This window comes from Agelaius phoeniceus, chromosome 5 (genome assembly GCF_051311805.1).
Source record: "Agelaius phoeniceus isolate bAgePho1 chromosome 5, bAgePho1.hap1, whole genome shotgun sequence".
NCBI lineage: Eukaryota > Metazoa > Chordata > Aves > Passeriformes > Icteridae > Agelaius > Agelaius phoeniceus.
The window spans coordinates 66,782,853-66,801,599 of record NC_135269.1 but is presented as its reverse complement, the minus strand read 5'-3'; the positions used below and the strand labels follow the sequence as shown (position 1 = coordinate 66,801,599).

The 18,747-nt window shown below is 41.0% G+C and overlaps 1 protein-coding gene across 3 annotated transcripts in view; it reads right to left on the bottom strand.

Moving 5' to 3' along the window:
* Positions 1-18,747, bottom strand: part of BEND7 (BEN domain containing 7) — a 48,348-nt gene that overhangs the window by 11,931 nt on the left and 17,670 nt on the right. For 2 of the 3 annotated variants that reach the window (XM_054631477.2, XM_054631476.2), the window contains 4 exons: positions 16,572-16,694; positions 13,854-14,119; positions 8,416-8,641; positions 3,425-3,544 (listed from right to left, as the gene is read on the bottom strand). In XM_054631477.2, the coding sequence (XP_054487452.2) occupies positions 3,425-3,544; positions 8,416-8,641; positions 13,854-14,119; positions 16,572-16,694 (735 nt within the window). Of the gene's footprint in view, positions 1-3,424; positions 3,545-8,415; positions 8,642-13,853; positions 14,120-16,571; positions 16,695-18,747 lie in introns of those variants that run through there. The other variant, XM_077179224.1, reaches the window with a different exon arrangement.

Genomic DNA, 18,747 nt, shown 5'->3' with positions numbered 1-18,747 from the left:
TCCCTCCCGCAACTCTGTTTGATGGGTTCTCCGATCATGCCAATCCTTAATGTATCCCTCTCTGATTTGCTATCTTTCACCCCTCCCACCCTCTGTAAAACCGAGGCTTTTTCCCTGCCTCGGGGCTCTCAGCTTCTTCCACCGAACCTGCACGTTTCCCTACCAATAAAACCACCCCCCCGAAGAAACTGAGGGTCGCCTCTTCATTTCATCCTGCGACTTCGGAGCTCTTTACTGCGGCCACACGTCCGCAAGGCTTGACATCGCCTTAGGCACAAGCCCCTGACTCCGGGTTGGGGAAGTGCCTTACTGGCTGGAGGTTGGCTGGACACTTATCTAGCCTGGGCGTTTCACTTTTCACCGGCCACTGCTCCAACTTCTGTTATTAAAATTTAGCTCAACACAGTGCTGACTAAAAAGTTGTCTTGTGACCTCTGAAATAAATGGATCATCTTAAGCCTTTTCCTTATAAAGCCTGTGCATTATGACAAACCAGGAACTGATGTAGATAAATAATGAGATCAAGCAGCAGGGAGACACATTGGGTCAGAAAGTCCTGCCTGAAGTTAGATAATTGGTGGCTCAGATTTGTTCTTTGGGCACCTTAGCCTATCCCCACAAGATCAGCTGGCATGTTCCAGTGAGCAAATGGAGACAAAACTCAAAGAGAATGGACATAGGACACTTGCTCAGCTTCTGCTCCTCTGGCCACGGGCAGACTGGGAGAGCTTAAGAGCTCAGCCAGAAGAGTGATGAATCCCACATCTCAGTGGCTGCAAGTCCCATAGTTTTAAAATACTTAAAAGCCAAGGTTTACAAAATGAAGTCCTGGAAGAGCTTCTCCCTCCATGTTTGCTCTCCACTCTTGTTTTGGTCTCTGTAAATTACACACAATTTTGGTATGGTTTCACAATAAATAGAGAAATTGTGCATAATTCCAACATCACCAGTTCTCTATCAGGATAAAGCTGCTGAGGGCTGAGAGACTATCCTACCAAATACCACAACATCCTTCCCTCAGTCCTACAGACCTCCCCAGGCATCAGCTAAGAGCCAATGCTGGACACAAAGTATGGGAGTAGATGGATCTATTGCCTGGTCAGCTCTAGATTCCTCCTATCAGAAGCTCACAATTGTAGCATAAAAGTACCAACAAATCTTATTTCAACAACACGAGGATGTTACTGCAACCAGCTGTCTGCTCCTGCCTCTTTGCTCCCATCTACTGTTTTGCTGTGACAAAGGCCTGGGAAACCTCTTTGCTTTAGTGCAAGGTCAGGTTGGGTTAGCTACAGCCACCAGAGGAGATGGCAGTGGCTGGAAAGGTGCAAGTGGCCACAGTGGTGTGTTCAGTCACTCCTGACACACTGAAAACAGCATGTCTGCCTGTGGCCACATCAGAGAGAAACTGGGGCACTTCAGGGATTGGCCAGTAAACAGCACAAAAAAAGAGCTTTTCTACCAATCTAGGTATTGTGCAGGGTTTTTTTCAACAAATAAGCTTGAGGGGCTGCTAGGTACACTGCTGCTCACTATGCATCCACATACAGGTGAACAAGTTACCTTCCCTCTGCAGCACAGACAGGGGAGCCTATCTGATTCTGGCACACTACTCAGCTTCACTTCTTTCCCTTCATAGTCTTGCTAGCTTACATACAATATCTTCTGCTCAGATTCTCCCATCCTGAGCAAGGACCAGAGATAGAGGTGGCCCCATTTGAAAAGCAAAAGCTGAATGTCATTGTCATTTTAATTAATATCCTGCAGAGGCAAGAAGAAAAGCAAATAAAAAAGGATGAAAGAAAATAAAAATCAAAACAAAATTAGGTCAATCCTCTTTCCTGAGGGATCTTCTGCAAGGACCCTGTGATCCCCACATCCTGCACTGCACCCTTCACCTTACTGTAGCCTGACATCCCACTTCCACCCTCCTGTCCTGGGGAGGCCGAAAGGCAGCTTTGGAAGGGGCAGAAAACAATCCTGTTGTACAACACCAGTAATCTGACACTGCCTTTAACAAGATTATCTCCTATCCCTCTGTCCTCCCTCCCTCAACACACAAGAAACCCTTTTTAAGGCCAATGCTGGTTTGTTTCTCTACCCTGGGAAGCTTATGCTACTGAATAATCTGCACTTTTGTCCTCCCCCTGCGTTATTTCTGTCTCTGAGTGTTTCTCATTTTCCTCTCTCTTATGCTTTTCCCTCCTGGCATTAATAATGTTGTGGAGAATGATTTCAGATGCCAGCCTAAGTGTGTGTTTCAGAGATGCAGCTTTGGACAGAAAAGGTTGGCCCTGTGAGACAGGGAGATGGGGAGGACATTTCCTGTGGTCTCACTCACCACCAGGGACCACAGGGTGAGCATCCCCCGTGGAGCCATCAGGTTTCCCATCCATGGATACTAACAGGCACTTAATTGTGGTGATGGGCAGAAGGGAAGAGGGGAAAAGGCAGGCAGCTAAATACAGTAACAGCAAAGGACTGTGTTTAAGGAGGTGGCACAAGTGAAGTGCCTCAAACAGCAGTGTCAGATATAGCCAGGGAGAGAAAGACAAGAAATACAACCCTGAGAGAGCCTTAAGAAACCTGCAGGCTGAGAAAGGGGAAGTGAAGCCTCGTGTGGAGACAGCCCCTTGTAGGACTGGAGGGATGAAGATGGGAAGGAGACTAGTTATGGTTTATAAGGTAATTACATGGCTCTTCATCAGTAACACTGCTTTCCCAAGAACCCCACTGGGGATTTCCAGGCTGCACACTCATGGCTGGAGCTGAGGGCTCAGGAGCCAGGTGCTGGCAGGGTGAAAGCTCAGCACTGAGTGCTTGCTGCAGGCTGGTCCCAAGCATCCAGGTTATCCCAGCCCAAGCTGAGCAGCTTTGCTGCAAAACCCTGCCTAGATTACCTGTCACTGCTGGCAAGCTGCCTCCCACGTATTGCAGAGCCTTGCTGGCACAACAAGGGTGGGTGGCTGGCTTTTCTTTTTTTTGTTTTGGGTTTTTTTTTCTGATTCTTTCACAAGGAATGTGAGAAGACTCATCTATTCTTCCAGACACATACAGTTTAGAGGGAAAGGTCAGCTGGGTTATGTCTTAACAGTACAGTCAGTGGCTTGTCAGACTAAATAACATAGAATTAAAAAACTTCTACTTGCAACCCTGGATGGATCAGCTAATTTCTGGGAAGAAGAGTTTGGATGCTAAAAGAAAGGAGACAACATTTGAGAAACACTCAAACTTGTCTGTAGAGACACTCCTAAACCTGCAGCCATTCCAAACCACAAAACCTGCTGAAGTGTTAAGAGTTCTAATTTTCATAGAATGAACAAGTACAACTCTACAGTCAACAGGAAAAATACTTCTGTGGATACAAAGGCTCTAAGCTTTTAATCTTCCACTCACATGTTGTAACTCATATTTTTATACATACCTGAGCCTCTTTTTAATCGTCTTCTTGCAAGTTTAATTTGATCCTGAAGAATCTGGACCCAGTCCCTAGGACCAGGAAGTTTATCCACGTGGTTAGCAGTGCAGTATTTTTCTGTAAAGACTGAAATAAAAAGATACCACATTTTTGAAACATGCCACCAAAAATGGAGAAAAGGAGATGGGAGAGGATGTTAATCAAAATATATTAAATGATTCAATTATCAAACAGAATTTTAATGGAGGATTTATTCTCACAAATGTAGGATTGTGAGAATAAATCCCAACTCAGTGTTTCACAAGTTCAGCATTCAGAAGTGACTTGGCTGCATAAATGTCACAGGAATGGCATCATTACTACGTATAAAAGCCTGTCCCAGAGAAATGTTCTACACCTGATGTCTTCATGAAATTCACACAAAATGATCACAGAAAAATAACAGTGCACTTAGAACTGAGTTTCAGATGTGGCAGGCACTTGTTAATGCTGCCTGCCATATGGTACAGGTAGGGAGCTGAAGATCTGGTCATTTGGGGGCTTCTTGGTCAGGCTCCTGAGGCTGCAGGCAAAGTTGTGACAGAATAAAGTCCTACCACTGTGGAAATCTCCACAGTTTTATACTGCCAAACCAGATGGAATAGAATTTATATAAAGCCACTAAAAAAAAAAAAAAAAAAAAGAAGAAGCACTATTACTGAGAAATAAAATATCCTGCAGGTCCAATTTTGTGTTTTGTAAAAAAGGTACAGAGAGAGTCAACATTATCTTTAAATCCATATTTACAACAAACCTAACAGTGTTTTACCAAAAATACAGAATTATAAATGGAGTGAAACTGATGCAATTGATTTTCATCATGCAGCTGAGAGGTATGCAAAAAAAAAACAAACAGCAGAAATAGAAAAAATATTCTTGCTGTTAGTATTGCTATTGTAAACTTGGTCAGAGGTCTCAGAGCCCAGTGTCCAATTATGACTGGCAAGCAAAGAGAAAAAGCTGGTACCAGCTCAAGGGATTTGTAATCCTTGAGAATAAGTATCACACAAATGGGATCGGGAAACGGGCAACAAAAAAATGACAATTTCAGTATTTCTATACACACACTTTGAAGCAGCACTACCTGCTAAGTATAAGAGAACCAAAAGTAATCCCCCCTCCAGACTCCTTCCATGCTAACAGCTTCACAAAACCATGGCAAGGCAGGCATCAGCAACACTTTGCTCTGCACTCTGATCCACAAGGACATCAGACCAACTCTGAGGGCTGCCCACAGAAGTCAATACATCCCCAGACATTCACAGTGTTTGATTTGCAACAAACATCACCTTTGTGAAGGTAGAAATAATCTTTCCCTTCTGAATCCATATCGTATCTGACACAACGGGCACCTGATCAATGACTCGTGACTCCTACTTACTTAAACCAGGCAACTGTTCAATGTGTGCTTAGAGAAATAACAACATGGACAAAAAGGAATGGGAATGCAGCAGCAAGGAGGCAGGAGAATTGGGACCTGCCTTTCTAGCCCACCCAAGCTGTATGGTATTAACAGACCCTCTGCCATAGAGACATAGACTGGTTTGAATTTAAAGGGGACTTTAAAGACCATCTAGACCATCCAACCTGCCATAAGCAGGGACATCTTGCACTTCCTCAGATTGCTCAATGCCCTGTCCAAGCTGATCTTAAACACTTTCAGGGATGGAGCACCCACAGCTTCTCTGGGAAAACTGTTCCTATAGTCTCATCATCATCATTAAAAAAAAAAAAAAAAAAGGCTTTCTAATGTTCAAATAAATGTATCCTCTTTCAGTTTAAAGCCACTGCCCCTTTGTCCTGTCACTAAAATATCCATCCTCGTCTTTCTTACAAGCCCCTTTTCTATTATTATTATAAATTTATATTATATTAAAAGTCCACAATAAAGTCTGCTAGAGCCTGCTAGAGCTTTCTCTTCTTCAGGCTGAACCACAAATCTCTCATCCTGTCTCCATAGCTGAGTGAGATCCATAGAGATGCTCCATAGAGGTGCTCCAGCCCTCTGACCATCCTGAGGGTCTCCTCTGGAATTGCCCCAACAGGTCCATGTCTTTCCTGTGCTGGGAGCCCAGAGCTGGTGCAGCACTGCAGGTGGGCTCTCACCACAGTGGAGCAGAGGCACAGGATCATGCCCACAGTTCTTGTGGATTTTTTGTCTATCAGTACCCCCAAGTCCTTCTCTGCAGGGCTGCTCTCAATCCCTTCATCCACCAGTCTATACTGATACTGGGGATTGCCCTGACACAGATGGAGGACCTTGCACTTGGTCTTGTTAAACCTCAGGAGGTTCACATGCCATTCCTCCAGCCTGCCTGGTCCTGGATGGCATTCCTTTCCTCCTGCCAACCAACCACACCACTCAGCCTGGTGTCATCTGCAAACTTGCTGAGGGTGCCCTAGAAACCAGTGCCTGTGTCATTGATGAAAATATTAAATTGTACTGGTCCCACTATGGATCCCTGAGGGACACATCACACTTATATCTGAACACAGCTCATTGATTTCTGCAGGGAAGGATTTCACTGGCATTTCTAGTCAACAACTCAAAGGAAAAATGCTTCTGACTAGTTTTATTTTTTCATCTTTTTTTTCCCCCAGTTCTGAGTGCAAGACTCACAAGAGAAGCTGATTGCCCAGGAGAAACACTGCAACTGATACAACAAGTGCCACTGAATACCCAAAGTCAAAAGAGAGAATTGCTCCCTGGCTAATCATTCTGTTGCAGAAGCATTAAATTACTTTTAAGGACAGCAGTGAAAATGTTTTCAGACAGGAAGAATGATTTTCAAGCAAACAGTCCCTCCTTTAAATTCTCTGCCCATTTTTGTCATTAATGTAGCCTTTTGTATCTCTGTCATGGAAAAGGACTGAAAGTGCCACTAAAGGATATCTGGGCACGTGGTAGAAGAATGTCCTAATGATAATAATGCAAACAACATGATGTTGTTCTTGTAGAGATTTCATACTGGCCCAGTTATTTCTTGGAATAAATGAAACCACAGTGTCTGATAGCCCAGCTCCTTGGAGGGAAGAAGGGTGCTATTGGAGCCAGACTGAGTGAAGACTCACAGGACATCAGGCCTTGGCATCTTATTCCATCACAGCTTTTAGGGACAGGCTTCCCTATCAGGGATCAGGCACCAGCATTTGGGCAACACTGTAAATGCCAATAGAGATCACTGTTATGGCAGTGGTACCTTGTAGTACCATCACAGATTAAATTTTTCTGTTGGAACTACAAGTCCCTCCTTTCTTCTCTTAAACTCAAAGGAAGAGGTTGAGCCAAGCCTCAGAAGTTGCTCCATTAGTACAATCCTAGCTACTAAGAAACATTGCTCTCTGAAGTGTGTACCAGCTGCTATTTTAGTAGTCCTGTTGCATTTACTGTAAAACATTTATCAAGTGCTTTTCAAATTAGAGTGGGTTTTTTTGAAGCAATTTTGAGCTCCTCTTTCTTTCACTTAACTTATTCATTAAAGCTTTTAAAAAACAATGAGATACAGATAGAGAAAATTCAGACAGATTTTTGCAGATTACTGAGCTCAAGAAAAGAAGGTACAAAACAGTGTTTGTGATTTAAACCTAAATACAAGCATAACTGTAAGAAAGTCTGTCAGCTGCTGTGTAAGATATATTAGGATTATGCCATAGGCACAGCATACACTTTGCTGCAGAACAGCACACTTTAGAGGGTTCTCTGAAGGCCTCCATGCCCAGCCTGCTGCTCAAAGCATGGCCAACTACACCATAATGCTCTGGCCTGTGACCAGTCACATTTTGAGTATTTCCAGGGGTGGAGGTCCTGCAGCCCCTCTGAGCCCCTACTGCACTGCTCAGCCCTTATGTTGAAAATGCTTCTCCTGATCAAATTGCAATTTTCCATGTGTTCAGTGCCTCTGGTGCCTCTGAGAAGAGTCTGACTCCACTTCTCCACACCATCCCATTAGGTAGCAGTGAACAGCAGTAAGCTTTCTCCTGGATCATCCTCTCTCCAGTTCTCTCAGCCTGTCCTCATTTGATACTGGAGCAGAGAAGTGGTGAAGTCCTAAGTCTTGGTGGTCCCTCCACTGGACTCAAGCCAGTTTGTCAATGCCTTTCTTTCATGGGGAGAGGGGTCCAAAAGTTGGCACAGAGCTGCATGCAGAAGATTTTCCTGCCTCGTTTTGCTGCCAATGGACTCAGAGAAGCTCTTCTTATTGCCCTGTGTCTCCTAAGTTAGCAATCTGTACCTGAGAACAAGTCACAGACTCTAAAATAAGCTCCACTCTTAGAGCTTATTTTTGGCCTGTCTTTTGGTAATGTGGGTATTGTCCCTACAATATCAGATTTCAAAATAGAATCTAGTTCAGAAACTCTGGCCTAATAATATCAGCTCTTTATATGCTGTCATCACAGAGTTTGAAGGAACATGTGCTCTTCTGGAAGCTAGACAGCAGTGACTGCTAGGAAAAATCAACCAGCAAAAGGTGCTCACACCAAGAAATTTGCTCCCCCAAGAGAAGGACCACTGTACTTAAGAGCAGCAAACTAATCTCATGCCAGTATTATCTTCCTCCATCTCTCCCCAATCCAGCCACCAACTACTGAAAAATTTACAGAGCAGACATAGTCAAATACAGTGCAAGACTCAGAACCTTGATTGAGTGTATCACTTACACTGTCATTATGTTTTCAAGATTTCTTTGCATCTCTGATATCTGGGGGAAAAATAATTATCTTACATGAACATTGAGTTTCCAACCTTAGAGCCTGACTTCAGAAACCAGGATCACTGGCTTAAAATTAACACAAGCTGTCCCTGTAGAAGCTATTTTTAACAAGTGAATGAAAGGGAATAAAAATAAGACTGCATATTTTAATAGACCTAACACACGTCAGAAATTCTAATCCCCTTACACTCTCCTTAGCTGAGAATATGTTCTAATTACACATAGGAAGGAAAGCAGAAAACATACCTTTTATTGCACCCACAATATTTTGGTCTAGTCCTTTCCGGTTGTCATTGAGCCCTCTTTTCCTTTTGCCATTTGGTAAAGAGTTAGCCAAAGTCTTGTCATCAAAAAATGCACAGACCAGCTTCCTAAAGAGCAGACTTCCTGAGCGAGTGTAGTTTGATAGTATAGAGTCCAGCTGGGATTTTGGCATGAAGACATCAAAGCCTTCTGCAAGTTGCACTTCTGGCTACCAAAAGAATACAAATGTTTTAATTAAACGAGCATTCAAAGACATTATTTTACTTCAATCATGCATCTGGTGAGACTTTACAATCACTTCATCAAACCATGAATCTTTTCTAGCTATTCAGGACCACAGCAGCCTAATTCATTGAAATCAAACCCTATCAGTGAATAAGCACCTTAAAAGGCAAATCAAACAATCACACTCCTTGTCTAATGTCTGTAAAAGTTAACAACTACTGACATCATTTCTAGGCATACAGCTAACAAAAAGACAGGAGATACCTTTCAATGTTGGGTAATAACGACAAAGCACAGGATCATCGCAGAGCAGTGCTCCAAAGTGCTGCTTTTTGAACATTTATCTAATCATTTAATGGACTTGTTTCACTGCCAAATGCTGTGAACAAGTGTGCTGTGGGGCAGCCAGGCACTTCCAAGAAGCACAAATGCAGGGATACTGGCCCAATCCATGTGGCTTCCCAAGAGGGCTTCCAGCAAAGATATGGCCCACATGAGCATCAGCACATGATGAGTCTGAGGTTGCCCCTGGAGCCAGCACTTGCTGAGCATCCATTTGTCCCTCCTTTTCACAGTCCCATAATGCATGTTTAGAAGAGGATGATGTTAGACAGACAGTTTATTTCAGTACAAAAATCCTCAACAGTGAATCACAGGGGTTTAAATCACTGCCAAGGTGAAATGGAGGGGAAGAAGAGAAAAGAAAATCATGCTGTATTTCACAAGAGTCTTCTCTCAAGTACACTGAGGGCCAAAATAGACAAAGGCCTTTGAGGAAGTCCCCTTACCAAGAGTCTTTTTGCTGCCCCTGTCTGTACATATCAGAAATTACACAAACAGCATTTGCAGAATTTTCTTCTGTGAGTACCATACAATGCTTATGGTAAGATTTCTTCACAGAATAATTATATATCTAGAAAACACATTGGGAATAAACTAAAGTTTTGAAAATACTGTTTAGAAGTTGGCAAGGAAGTAAAACAATCAGTGATCATGATGTGAGGAAATAAGCCAATATTACAGCCTTGCTCCTAAGAACTTGCCCTTTTTTTGCCCTACATGAAATATATTCAGCAATGATGATGCATTTTCAGAGAAGTTTACAGAGCAAGAGCAAATGCCATCTCCCATCATATCACCTGCAAACATCTTGAGTCCAGACAGAAAAAAGGGCTGAAGTCTAAGAACAATTTGTGTAATTCTTTTCCCATGGATTTCTAAAAATCAGTATGGATTGTGTTGCAGCAAGTAGAGTATTTCCAAAGCATGTACTGTCATGATATATGGATGTGTACTGTGTGATAAAACTGAAGATTACCATGCTTTGGGAGGCCAGGATGAAGAATCTTAAAATATGCAGACAACAACAACAACAAAATTATAAGAAGCATGTAGTTCCTCAGCTTGTCCTAGATGAAAATATGGATTTTTACCTCAAGAACTTTGAAAATGCTGGATCCAGCAAAACAGCCAGTTACTGACATTTGACAATATTCCAGTGTAGGTTGGTTTTTAATATGTTACTTCTAAACTTCTGGTGACAGATTTTCAAGAGTAAATAAATGCGGGCCAAGTTCACAACTTGGGAAAAATTCTACTTCATATAAATCAAAAACCAGAATGCAGCTGACATGGTGATGAAGGATACCTGCCCTATTCTGTTTCTTTGGTCTTGTGACAGCCATCTAAGATGACCTCAATGATCCAGACATCCAGGGCAGAGAAATTATAGAGCCACAGGAAAGTTTAGGTTGGAAAAAGCCTTAAAGATCATTAAGTCCAGCCATTAACCCACCACTAAACCACGTCCCCAAGTGCCACATTTACATATCTTTTAAATACTTCCAGGGATGGTGACTGCCACCACTTCCCCAGGCAGCCTGTTCCAGTGCTTGACAACCATTTTGGGGAAGAAATTTTTCCCAATATCCAAAATAAATCTTCTGTGGTGCAATTTGAGGCCATTTCCTCTTGTCGTATCACTTGTTAGTTGGGAGAAGAGACTGACACCCACCTGGCTACACCCTCCTGTCAGGAAGTTACAGAGAGTGATAAGGTCCCCTCATGAGTGTCCTTTTCTGCAGGATAAATATCCCAGCTCCATTGCCCTTCTCTGGACATGATCCAGACCCTCAGTGTCTCTGTTGTGAGGAGTCCAAAACTGACGCCAGGATTTGAGGTGAGGCCTCAGCAGTGCTGAGTATGGAGGGACAGTCACTGCCTTGGTTGTACTGGCCACACTATTGCTGGTACCCTCACCAACAGCCAGCTGTTCCTGTGGTACCTTTTCTGAAACCTCCTACTTAAAACCCAAAAAACCAGAAGGATCATGAGGCCCTGCTATTATCTTCTCTATTTGTGCTGAAAAATCAAGTGAGTCTCTCTTCTCTTCTCTTCTCTTCTCTTCTCTTCTCTTCTCTTCTCTTCTCTTCTCTTCTCTTCTCTTCTCTTCTCTTCTCTTCTCTTCTCTTCTCTTCTCTTTTCTCTCCTCTCCTCTCCTCTCCTCTCCTCTCCTCTCCTCTCTTCTCTTCTCTTCTCTTCTCTTCTCTTCTCTTCTCTTCTCTTCTCTTCTCTTCTCTCTTCTCTTCCCTTCTCTTCCCTTCTCTTCCCTTCTCTTCTCTTCTCTTCTCTTCTCTTCTCTTCTCTTCTCTTCTCTTCTCTTCTCTTCTCTTCTCTTCTCTTCTCTTCTCTTCTCTTCTCTTCTCTTCTCTTCTCTTCTCTTCTCTTCTCTTCTCTTCTCTTCTCTTCTCTCTTCATGGTTTTCCTCTTCCCTGGTTTTACCTTGGAACACCTGCATTACACTTTGGCAGGTGCATCAACCTCTCTACAATAGAGCTGTAAAATACATTTCAAATCTTACCATTCTACCAGTGTAGAGGAGTCAGTATTATTTTAGTTTTGATTGTTTTATTCTTAATATAGGGATTGATTTGTTTATCAGTGAAACAGTTTGGAGGCAAAGCTATGATTTATTCTTGCTTTCCTTTAGTAGTTAGCTATTCTTCAATCAAAGACAATCAGTAACCATTTGAATTTCATGATCACTCTGAATGTAATTTCTCAAAGAAAAAGCACTTATTAATAGATAATGATCATGGCAAAAGGAACTGGAGGGTAAACTATTTGTGAATAACAAAATAAAGAAGACCTGAATGCTAAAGGCTTTTGCTGTGCTAAAATTAACAGGCAGTGAATTAGATTTAATCCTAGATATTTTAGTAGGTTGTAATATGTAGATTAAAAATGATTAGGTTATAAATGAAATATTACAACTGTAAAACAAACACAAGTTCAACTAAGAGTTGTAATCAGACCACTGCATTTAAAAAGCAGATTCTGTGATCCATGGTCCAGATTAAGGGTTTGTCTCACCAAGACATCTTCCAGCTCTGTAAGTAGCACTATTTCATCTCAGCAGGTCTGGACTAATTGCACTGGTTTTGGCAGCCCTGATTTTATACCCATTAAACTTGGATTCTTCTTAAAGTTCAATAAATGTTGGCAAAAAGCAGTGGCAGCAGTGGTGATGTATGACACAGCACACACTACAGACAACCTGTGGAATATTCTCAAGGGAACATTCATTTATGGTGCTTTGTAAGATGTCTTTCAGGGTTTTTCAGGCACACAGACATGCTGGTTGTGACCACACCAGAGATGCTCATAAAAAAGTAGAAAAAGATAATGCTGCCATTCATTCTCAAAGAAGTGACTTTCTTAAGCCTTCTCAAAATATTTAAGGTCACATTTTATTTTTGCATTAAATATATCTGTTTTCAGAACTCAAATGTTTTCTTTCTCAAGACAAAACAAAATCAATTTGTTTGTCTCAAGGTTCTGACTCTGTAAATTTAGTCAAACAACTGTTGTGGCAAGCAAGGGCTCAAGCATGGAAGGACAGATGAAGACCTGATTTATGAGCCAAATGTTTTCTCTTTTTTTTCTTTAGGTCAAACTGGCAACTACAAAGAATCGTGTCCAGTGATGAAACACATTCATAAAGCCAAATTAAATTCCACTGCAAGCACAAAACTGTTTTCAAAACCGTGTTTCAAGCTGACAAGAGTGCCACAAGCAAAGAAAAATTATAAGCACAAATTGCATACTGGAGATAAATTACCAGTCCTCCCTAAACCTTTACCTCAAACATTATTAAGCTCAGTACTACAAAAGGAAACCCTCTGAAAAAAAGCATAAACTAGTTACTCTGTATCACTACACTGACTCTGTAGCAACCTAATTAGTGGTGTGGCTTGCATCTCTGTAACTGAATTATCCTGACTGCTCTTTTTTATTATTAGTTCCCTCTTCCAGAAGGATAGAATATTATCTGCTGCATTGTTTTCATTTATGCTTATTGATACAGAATTTAATTATGTTTTTCTAGCTCATAGTACTTAGGAAATTGGAAAGAGCCTGCTCAAAATTAAAAATATATTAGAGAAATTAATGAGCAGTTTACTTGTCAGTGAACTGGTTTGGATGACATCAATTTGGTCATTAAACAAAGCCAATCATCCACCAATACATGTAATTTCTATCAGTGTGTACATGAATCAGGAAAACATGCTTACTGCAATTTTCTATGGGAAAAGTGCATGTTCTTAGAGTGGCAAATTTTGGCCATTTTAGTCACACTGACATCATCAACAGTGCTGAGGCCCTACTACAGCACACACAGCAATCAAGACCAAAGGACCCAATTCAGCAAAGACTGAATATGAATTTTTCTAGAGATGAAGAGTCCCCCAAAGTCAGTGGGACCAGAAAAGCAGGAAGGCACATAAATACTCCTTGGCAGGATAAAGACCCACGTGTGGATTACATGAGCTCATCAGCAATGATGGGGCTGTGAATGCTTTACACACCTTGCACTTTTCATGGCTCCTCATCTCAACTGTGACTCTTGGCATTGGGAGAGATGAAGAACAAGTTTCCACTGAAAGCTCAAAGAATAGGAGCCTTGAACTCAAGGGAAAACTTCCTGCTTGTGAAAGTTGAAAAAAAAGACCCAAAACCCTGTAATGAGCACTCCCCACATCTAACCCTAACATCTCCATTCACTCCTACCAAGATTTGCTTGTTCATTCTAACAAAAAGTGGGAAGATGCATCAATGTGACTCGAGTACTGATTCTTCTGAATGAGTCAGTATTTCAAAATCTTGCAATGCTGCATATTAAAATTTTAACTTACATCTGATGAAGCTGATTCAAGGATAATTCCAAACCCTGAAACAGGGGTCTCTGGCTTCAGGGGGGGTTCAATTGCTTGCAGACTCGATTGTTCTGAGTTTGCTGTCAGCCTCTTCTCATTCTCTGGAGAGCTGGGTTTCTTATTTGTGGAAACTGCTTCAACAACTTTGAGGGGCAGTTTTCTCTTTTTATTTCTCTTTCTTGATATTGTTGACTTCTGTGCACAAATCAGAGGAACGGGAGGCTGCTGTCTGTTTTGAGTCCCAACTGAGTGAAAGAAATTAATGCATTAATTTTACAGACAAAAGCCCATGAACATCCACACAGATGCACCATTAAACTACTGACTCATTGAACTTATTTTCTAGATAAGTGATGTGATTTTCAGGGCTGCTGGTGCATGGGAAACAAATAAGTTTTATCACCTTTGCATAATTTTCCAATCTGAACAATGGGGATAATGACAGTGAGCTCTGTGGTGAGGCTTTTCAAGCCTTTTCAAGCCATACTGATGAACAGTATTTTAAGGAAATGAGGAATACACAGTTCTTTTTCCTAGTGACCACTGGATGGCTGGTGACATGAAGCACTTAAGTGATGATTAATTTGTGTGTCCTCTGAATGACTGAGAATCTCACTCTTTGAGGATCTGCTCCTGATAAAGTAAGATAATACAAGTGCTAATGCAATTACAGTTATTTTTATGACAGTGGTCTCCAAGTTAATTAGCTCAGCAAGAACATTTCAAGTACCATTATGTCAAGAATGAGTGAAAACACTATTCAATAGTTTAATTTCTGAGGGGAAAAAAAGTAACCCAAAATTCCATCAGTTTGTTTTGCTCATACACAAAAGCTGACATGTATTACCTCTGAAATATAAGAAACCATATTTTACATTTATCAATATTTTGCATTTTCCAGCATTCACAATCATTTGTATAAATTAAGGCACCAATCCTGAACCTGTACCAATATGAACAAGCCCTCCAGAAGAATGCTATCAAGATACCATTATGTGTGTGGATAAATCACTAACATCAAGGTCAAAACAAAGAAAAAGCCACAAGTGCTCTACATGCAAATCAAACTTATTCAAGATATGAGCAAGATACAAAAAATCCTCATCTACAAAGCTTCAGGAAGAAAACAAACCTCAGACTACTGTTTATTAAAATATTTCTGGAATATTTCATTTCTGGCAAGGATTTACAAGACTGTGATGTGTAGTTTATAATTAAGACAGTAGGGTGTCTGAATACTAAAATAAGTTATTACACTTTCACTTATAGGTTTGAATTTTACGTTTTTTTTTCTTTTAGCGACAAAAATGCCAAATGATATTTTTTTCTCTGCAAAACCTTAATTTCAGAAAATATGAAGTATTCCAAGTGAATCAAAAGATTCATGAATTAACAAAGGTACCTACTCTGTAGATACATAATAAATAAGAAATGTTCTACTACTGAGGAGTCAGCTCTTTTGGCATAGACCCCAGTTTTCTAACTCTCACTCACAAGCCATTTTTCAATCACCCATGTGATTTCAATGACATAAATTGGTGTGATTGCATAAAAAATCCCATGTACCAGCAAAAATTGTAAAACTGGGCTTTGGTGTACTTCTTTGTAAACTGATGACTTCTAGAAAAGCATTTTTATGTGTGCCAACTGATATTACAAAACCTGTCTGATCATTCCCATCACTCACTCAAACATTATACACCGTGGAGACAAGGAGTTTAGTCAGCCCTTCACTCCACCCATCTTTCAGTTAATTACTCAACACTCCCTTTTCTTACAGAGGTCTTATCCAGCCTCTCCACAAGAGAAGCCTCCATGGCTCCAGTCCCCATCACTCATGCTGGATGGGCAAGTCAGCTGACAAAATTTCCAACATCTCCATCTCCTCATTAGTATTAACACTAATTTTTAGGTAGCACAGAGCCTGCAGCTTCACATCAGCCTATGATGACTTAACTCTACCTACCACGTTCTCATTATCTTGCTGGCTCAACTACTCCTTTGGCTCTGCACTGTTCTGTTTCAGCTCCCAACCTAGGAGAAAACTAGACTCAGTAATTTTCCCCAGTGAACAAATTATTGCTGGTATACACACTAAAAGCTGGTGCTTCACAGCCAGAGGAAGGGTGGAGGCCACAACATGCAGTAGCTAGCTCAGCTGAGACTACCACAGAGCTAAAAGAGGTTTGAATGAAGAACTATTTGGTAACTTTCAGCTACCTTCAAATTTTACTTTTCTTACCCCTAAGATTAGTGAAGTGCTAAGGAGAACACAGGTGAGGTAGCACTTGGCCCCCCTGGATCAATACACTGTGAAAACAAAGTGGGCATATTGACCTGCCCACTCAGCTCTCATTATGTATCTGATCACATTAATTTTGTTTTCAATTTAGCCTTAAAAGGCTAAAGATAAAATCCCATATTTCAGCTAAAGATCTGAAAAGTAGAAGTTGCATTTCCAAGAAACCTGTGAAAATTTGACTTTGACTTTGATATGTCAGGACAGCAGGAAACAATCCAAGTTTTCCTGAGTGCCCACACAGACTTTAATCTCCTAGACCATTCCCTAACAGGAAGATCACAGAATCATAGAACAGTTTGGGTTTGGAAGGGTCTCCAAAGACCATCTCATCAAACTGGGCCATCCTCAAGTCATTGCTTGCCACAGGTTTGCACATACAGGACTGGTCACTGTACCTGCTTGCAGCTGCATCAATTTTCGCATGGTCTTGAGCTCCTGAAGAATGGCCTGCAGGGTTGACTGGCAATTACACGTACAGCAGTTTGGTCCAACTGATGAATTCACCATTGGAATTTCTCCTGAAAGAGAGTGGAATGAAATGGGTGAGATGTAAGCCACACAAAATCACCCAGACAACAATTGGCAGGTGTTTGAAGCTATGATCAATATACTAGATTGTAAAATCAGATCAAAAGCATGAAAGGAAGTAATTTTTAACATGATTCCTTTTAAGAGGAAGGGACCACTAGTTTTTACTCAATTTCTAATATGTGCAATTATATTGAGTTGGGATGCAATGTTACATGGGCTGGAGAAGACTGCTCAGAGTGTGAATATAATGCACTCCTCACAGCAGGGCTTTCTATTGTCAGGCTGGATCATCTTGAATAACAAAAGCAGCAAACCTCATTACAAACATACTTATTTTATCACACACACATAAAAAAGCCCAGCTCCTGGAACAGTCTTACAAAGAATGAAGACTGTGCAATAAAGGTTTGTGCTGTACATAAAATGAGGGTCTAGCAATTTTTAAACTGCTTGAATCTTACAGGTGATTCTTTACCATGTGAAGAAGAGAGAATGAAAATAAAATACCCTACTTGGAGAAAAAAAAACCAAACAAAACAGCAGGACAGAAAAGAGCCACATGAAAGCTTTCAAATCTGCTCTTCTGTTTGGTAGGGTGGGATTGTTTTCAATGTTTTCCACCACTGTGACCTGCAAGATGGGGTTTCCAGAGTCTCCCTTTGAAAATTAATATAGTAGTTCAAGACATTCCTTTTCTCTAGTAATTCTTATGAGTGTTTAACTGAACTCACATAGTTCTAGGCCCTCAGCAGTGCTTTTATTACTGCCTTACTTTCCAGAAATTTTGCATTTTTTGTTCTGAATTAGAACAGGCTGTAACAGCTGAGGGATTTCAAACTTTGCAGGATAGTTGTATCCTGCACTTTAGCTTAAGACAGCTGTATCCCTAGACAGCTATCCCTAGCTGCAAATAAAAATTTCAAAATTCAACAAAACACCTAACAGTATCTGGTTGAAGCTGAGACTAGATGGGATGCACCTCCCTTCCTTTCCAAATATCCTCACAATGATTTAAATTGATGGCTATTTTACTGCTCAGGACTGCAGGAGGAGGGATGACCATTTCATGAAGATAGGTACAAATGCACCTAACAAAATAACCTCACTTGGTGTCACATATGGACTTCAGCCAGTGTATTTCCCTTTTTCTTCTGTAGCCTGACACTTACCAGGTGCCCTTTAATCCTTACCTAGCTAAAGTGAACAGAAGCAATTCATTTAATCTCCACTTATAAATCTTCTCATTTTTCATTATTACTTCTGCTTTCCTCTGAAGCCAAACCAGGTTATTAATACCTTTTCAGGTTTGGGTTGTGTTCTTTCATCAGAGATCCCTGATGTCAGATCCACACAGATGCCCTGACTTTAATCCTCATTTGAAATAAGTGAAAATCTGGCCACCACCAGGCACTTGTTCTCTGCCTCCTTCCATACAGTCCTTCAGACCTGAAGCAACTTCTATCAGACTTGAGCAAACTCATGGTAACACTCCAAAGGTGAGCTGCTTGTAAAGCTAAACTAATGCATCACTTAAAGCCAGCTGGCATCTTCTGGGTGTCCCATTCCTCTTTTCCTCCAATATTTAGATACTCCACACTCCTGCAATTACAAATTTTGGTATTTTAAAATATCATACATGGATAAAATCTGTTAAAACTGTATTAAGATAAATGGAGTAGTTAACAAAATCCCTGCAAATCTAGCAGTTGCAAATGCCACAGAATCACTGGCTTCATCTCTCAAAGGTTTCAGCTGCAAATAAAACAATTTTTATACTAAGAAGTTATTTGGAAAACAGGCTGAGAATCTCAAAATGAAACAAAAAGGCTTCTGACTCAGCAGGACTCTGCCTAGTTTGATCTCACCCTTCCTTTGTACACAGTCTATTCACTGGAAGTTCCTTGGGGCATGGATGAAATTTTACCTTTTCAATGGTCCACAAAATGTTTAGCCCATTGTTACAGGTACAGAGGTAAAAAAAAAAAATTGTTATCTTTAGCTTTGCAGCAGATTAATCAGAATCCCTCAACTTGGCTCCAC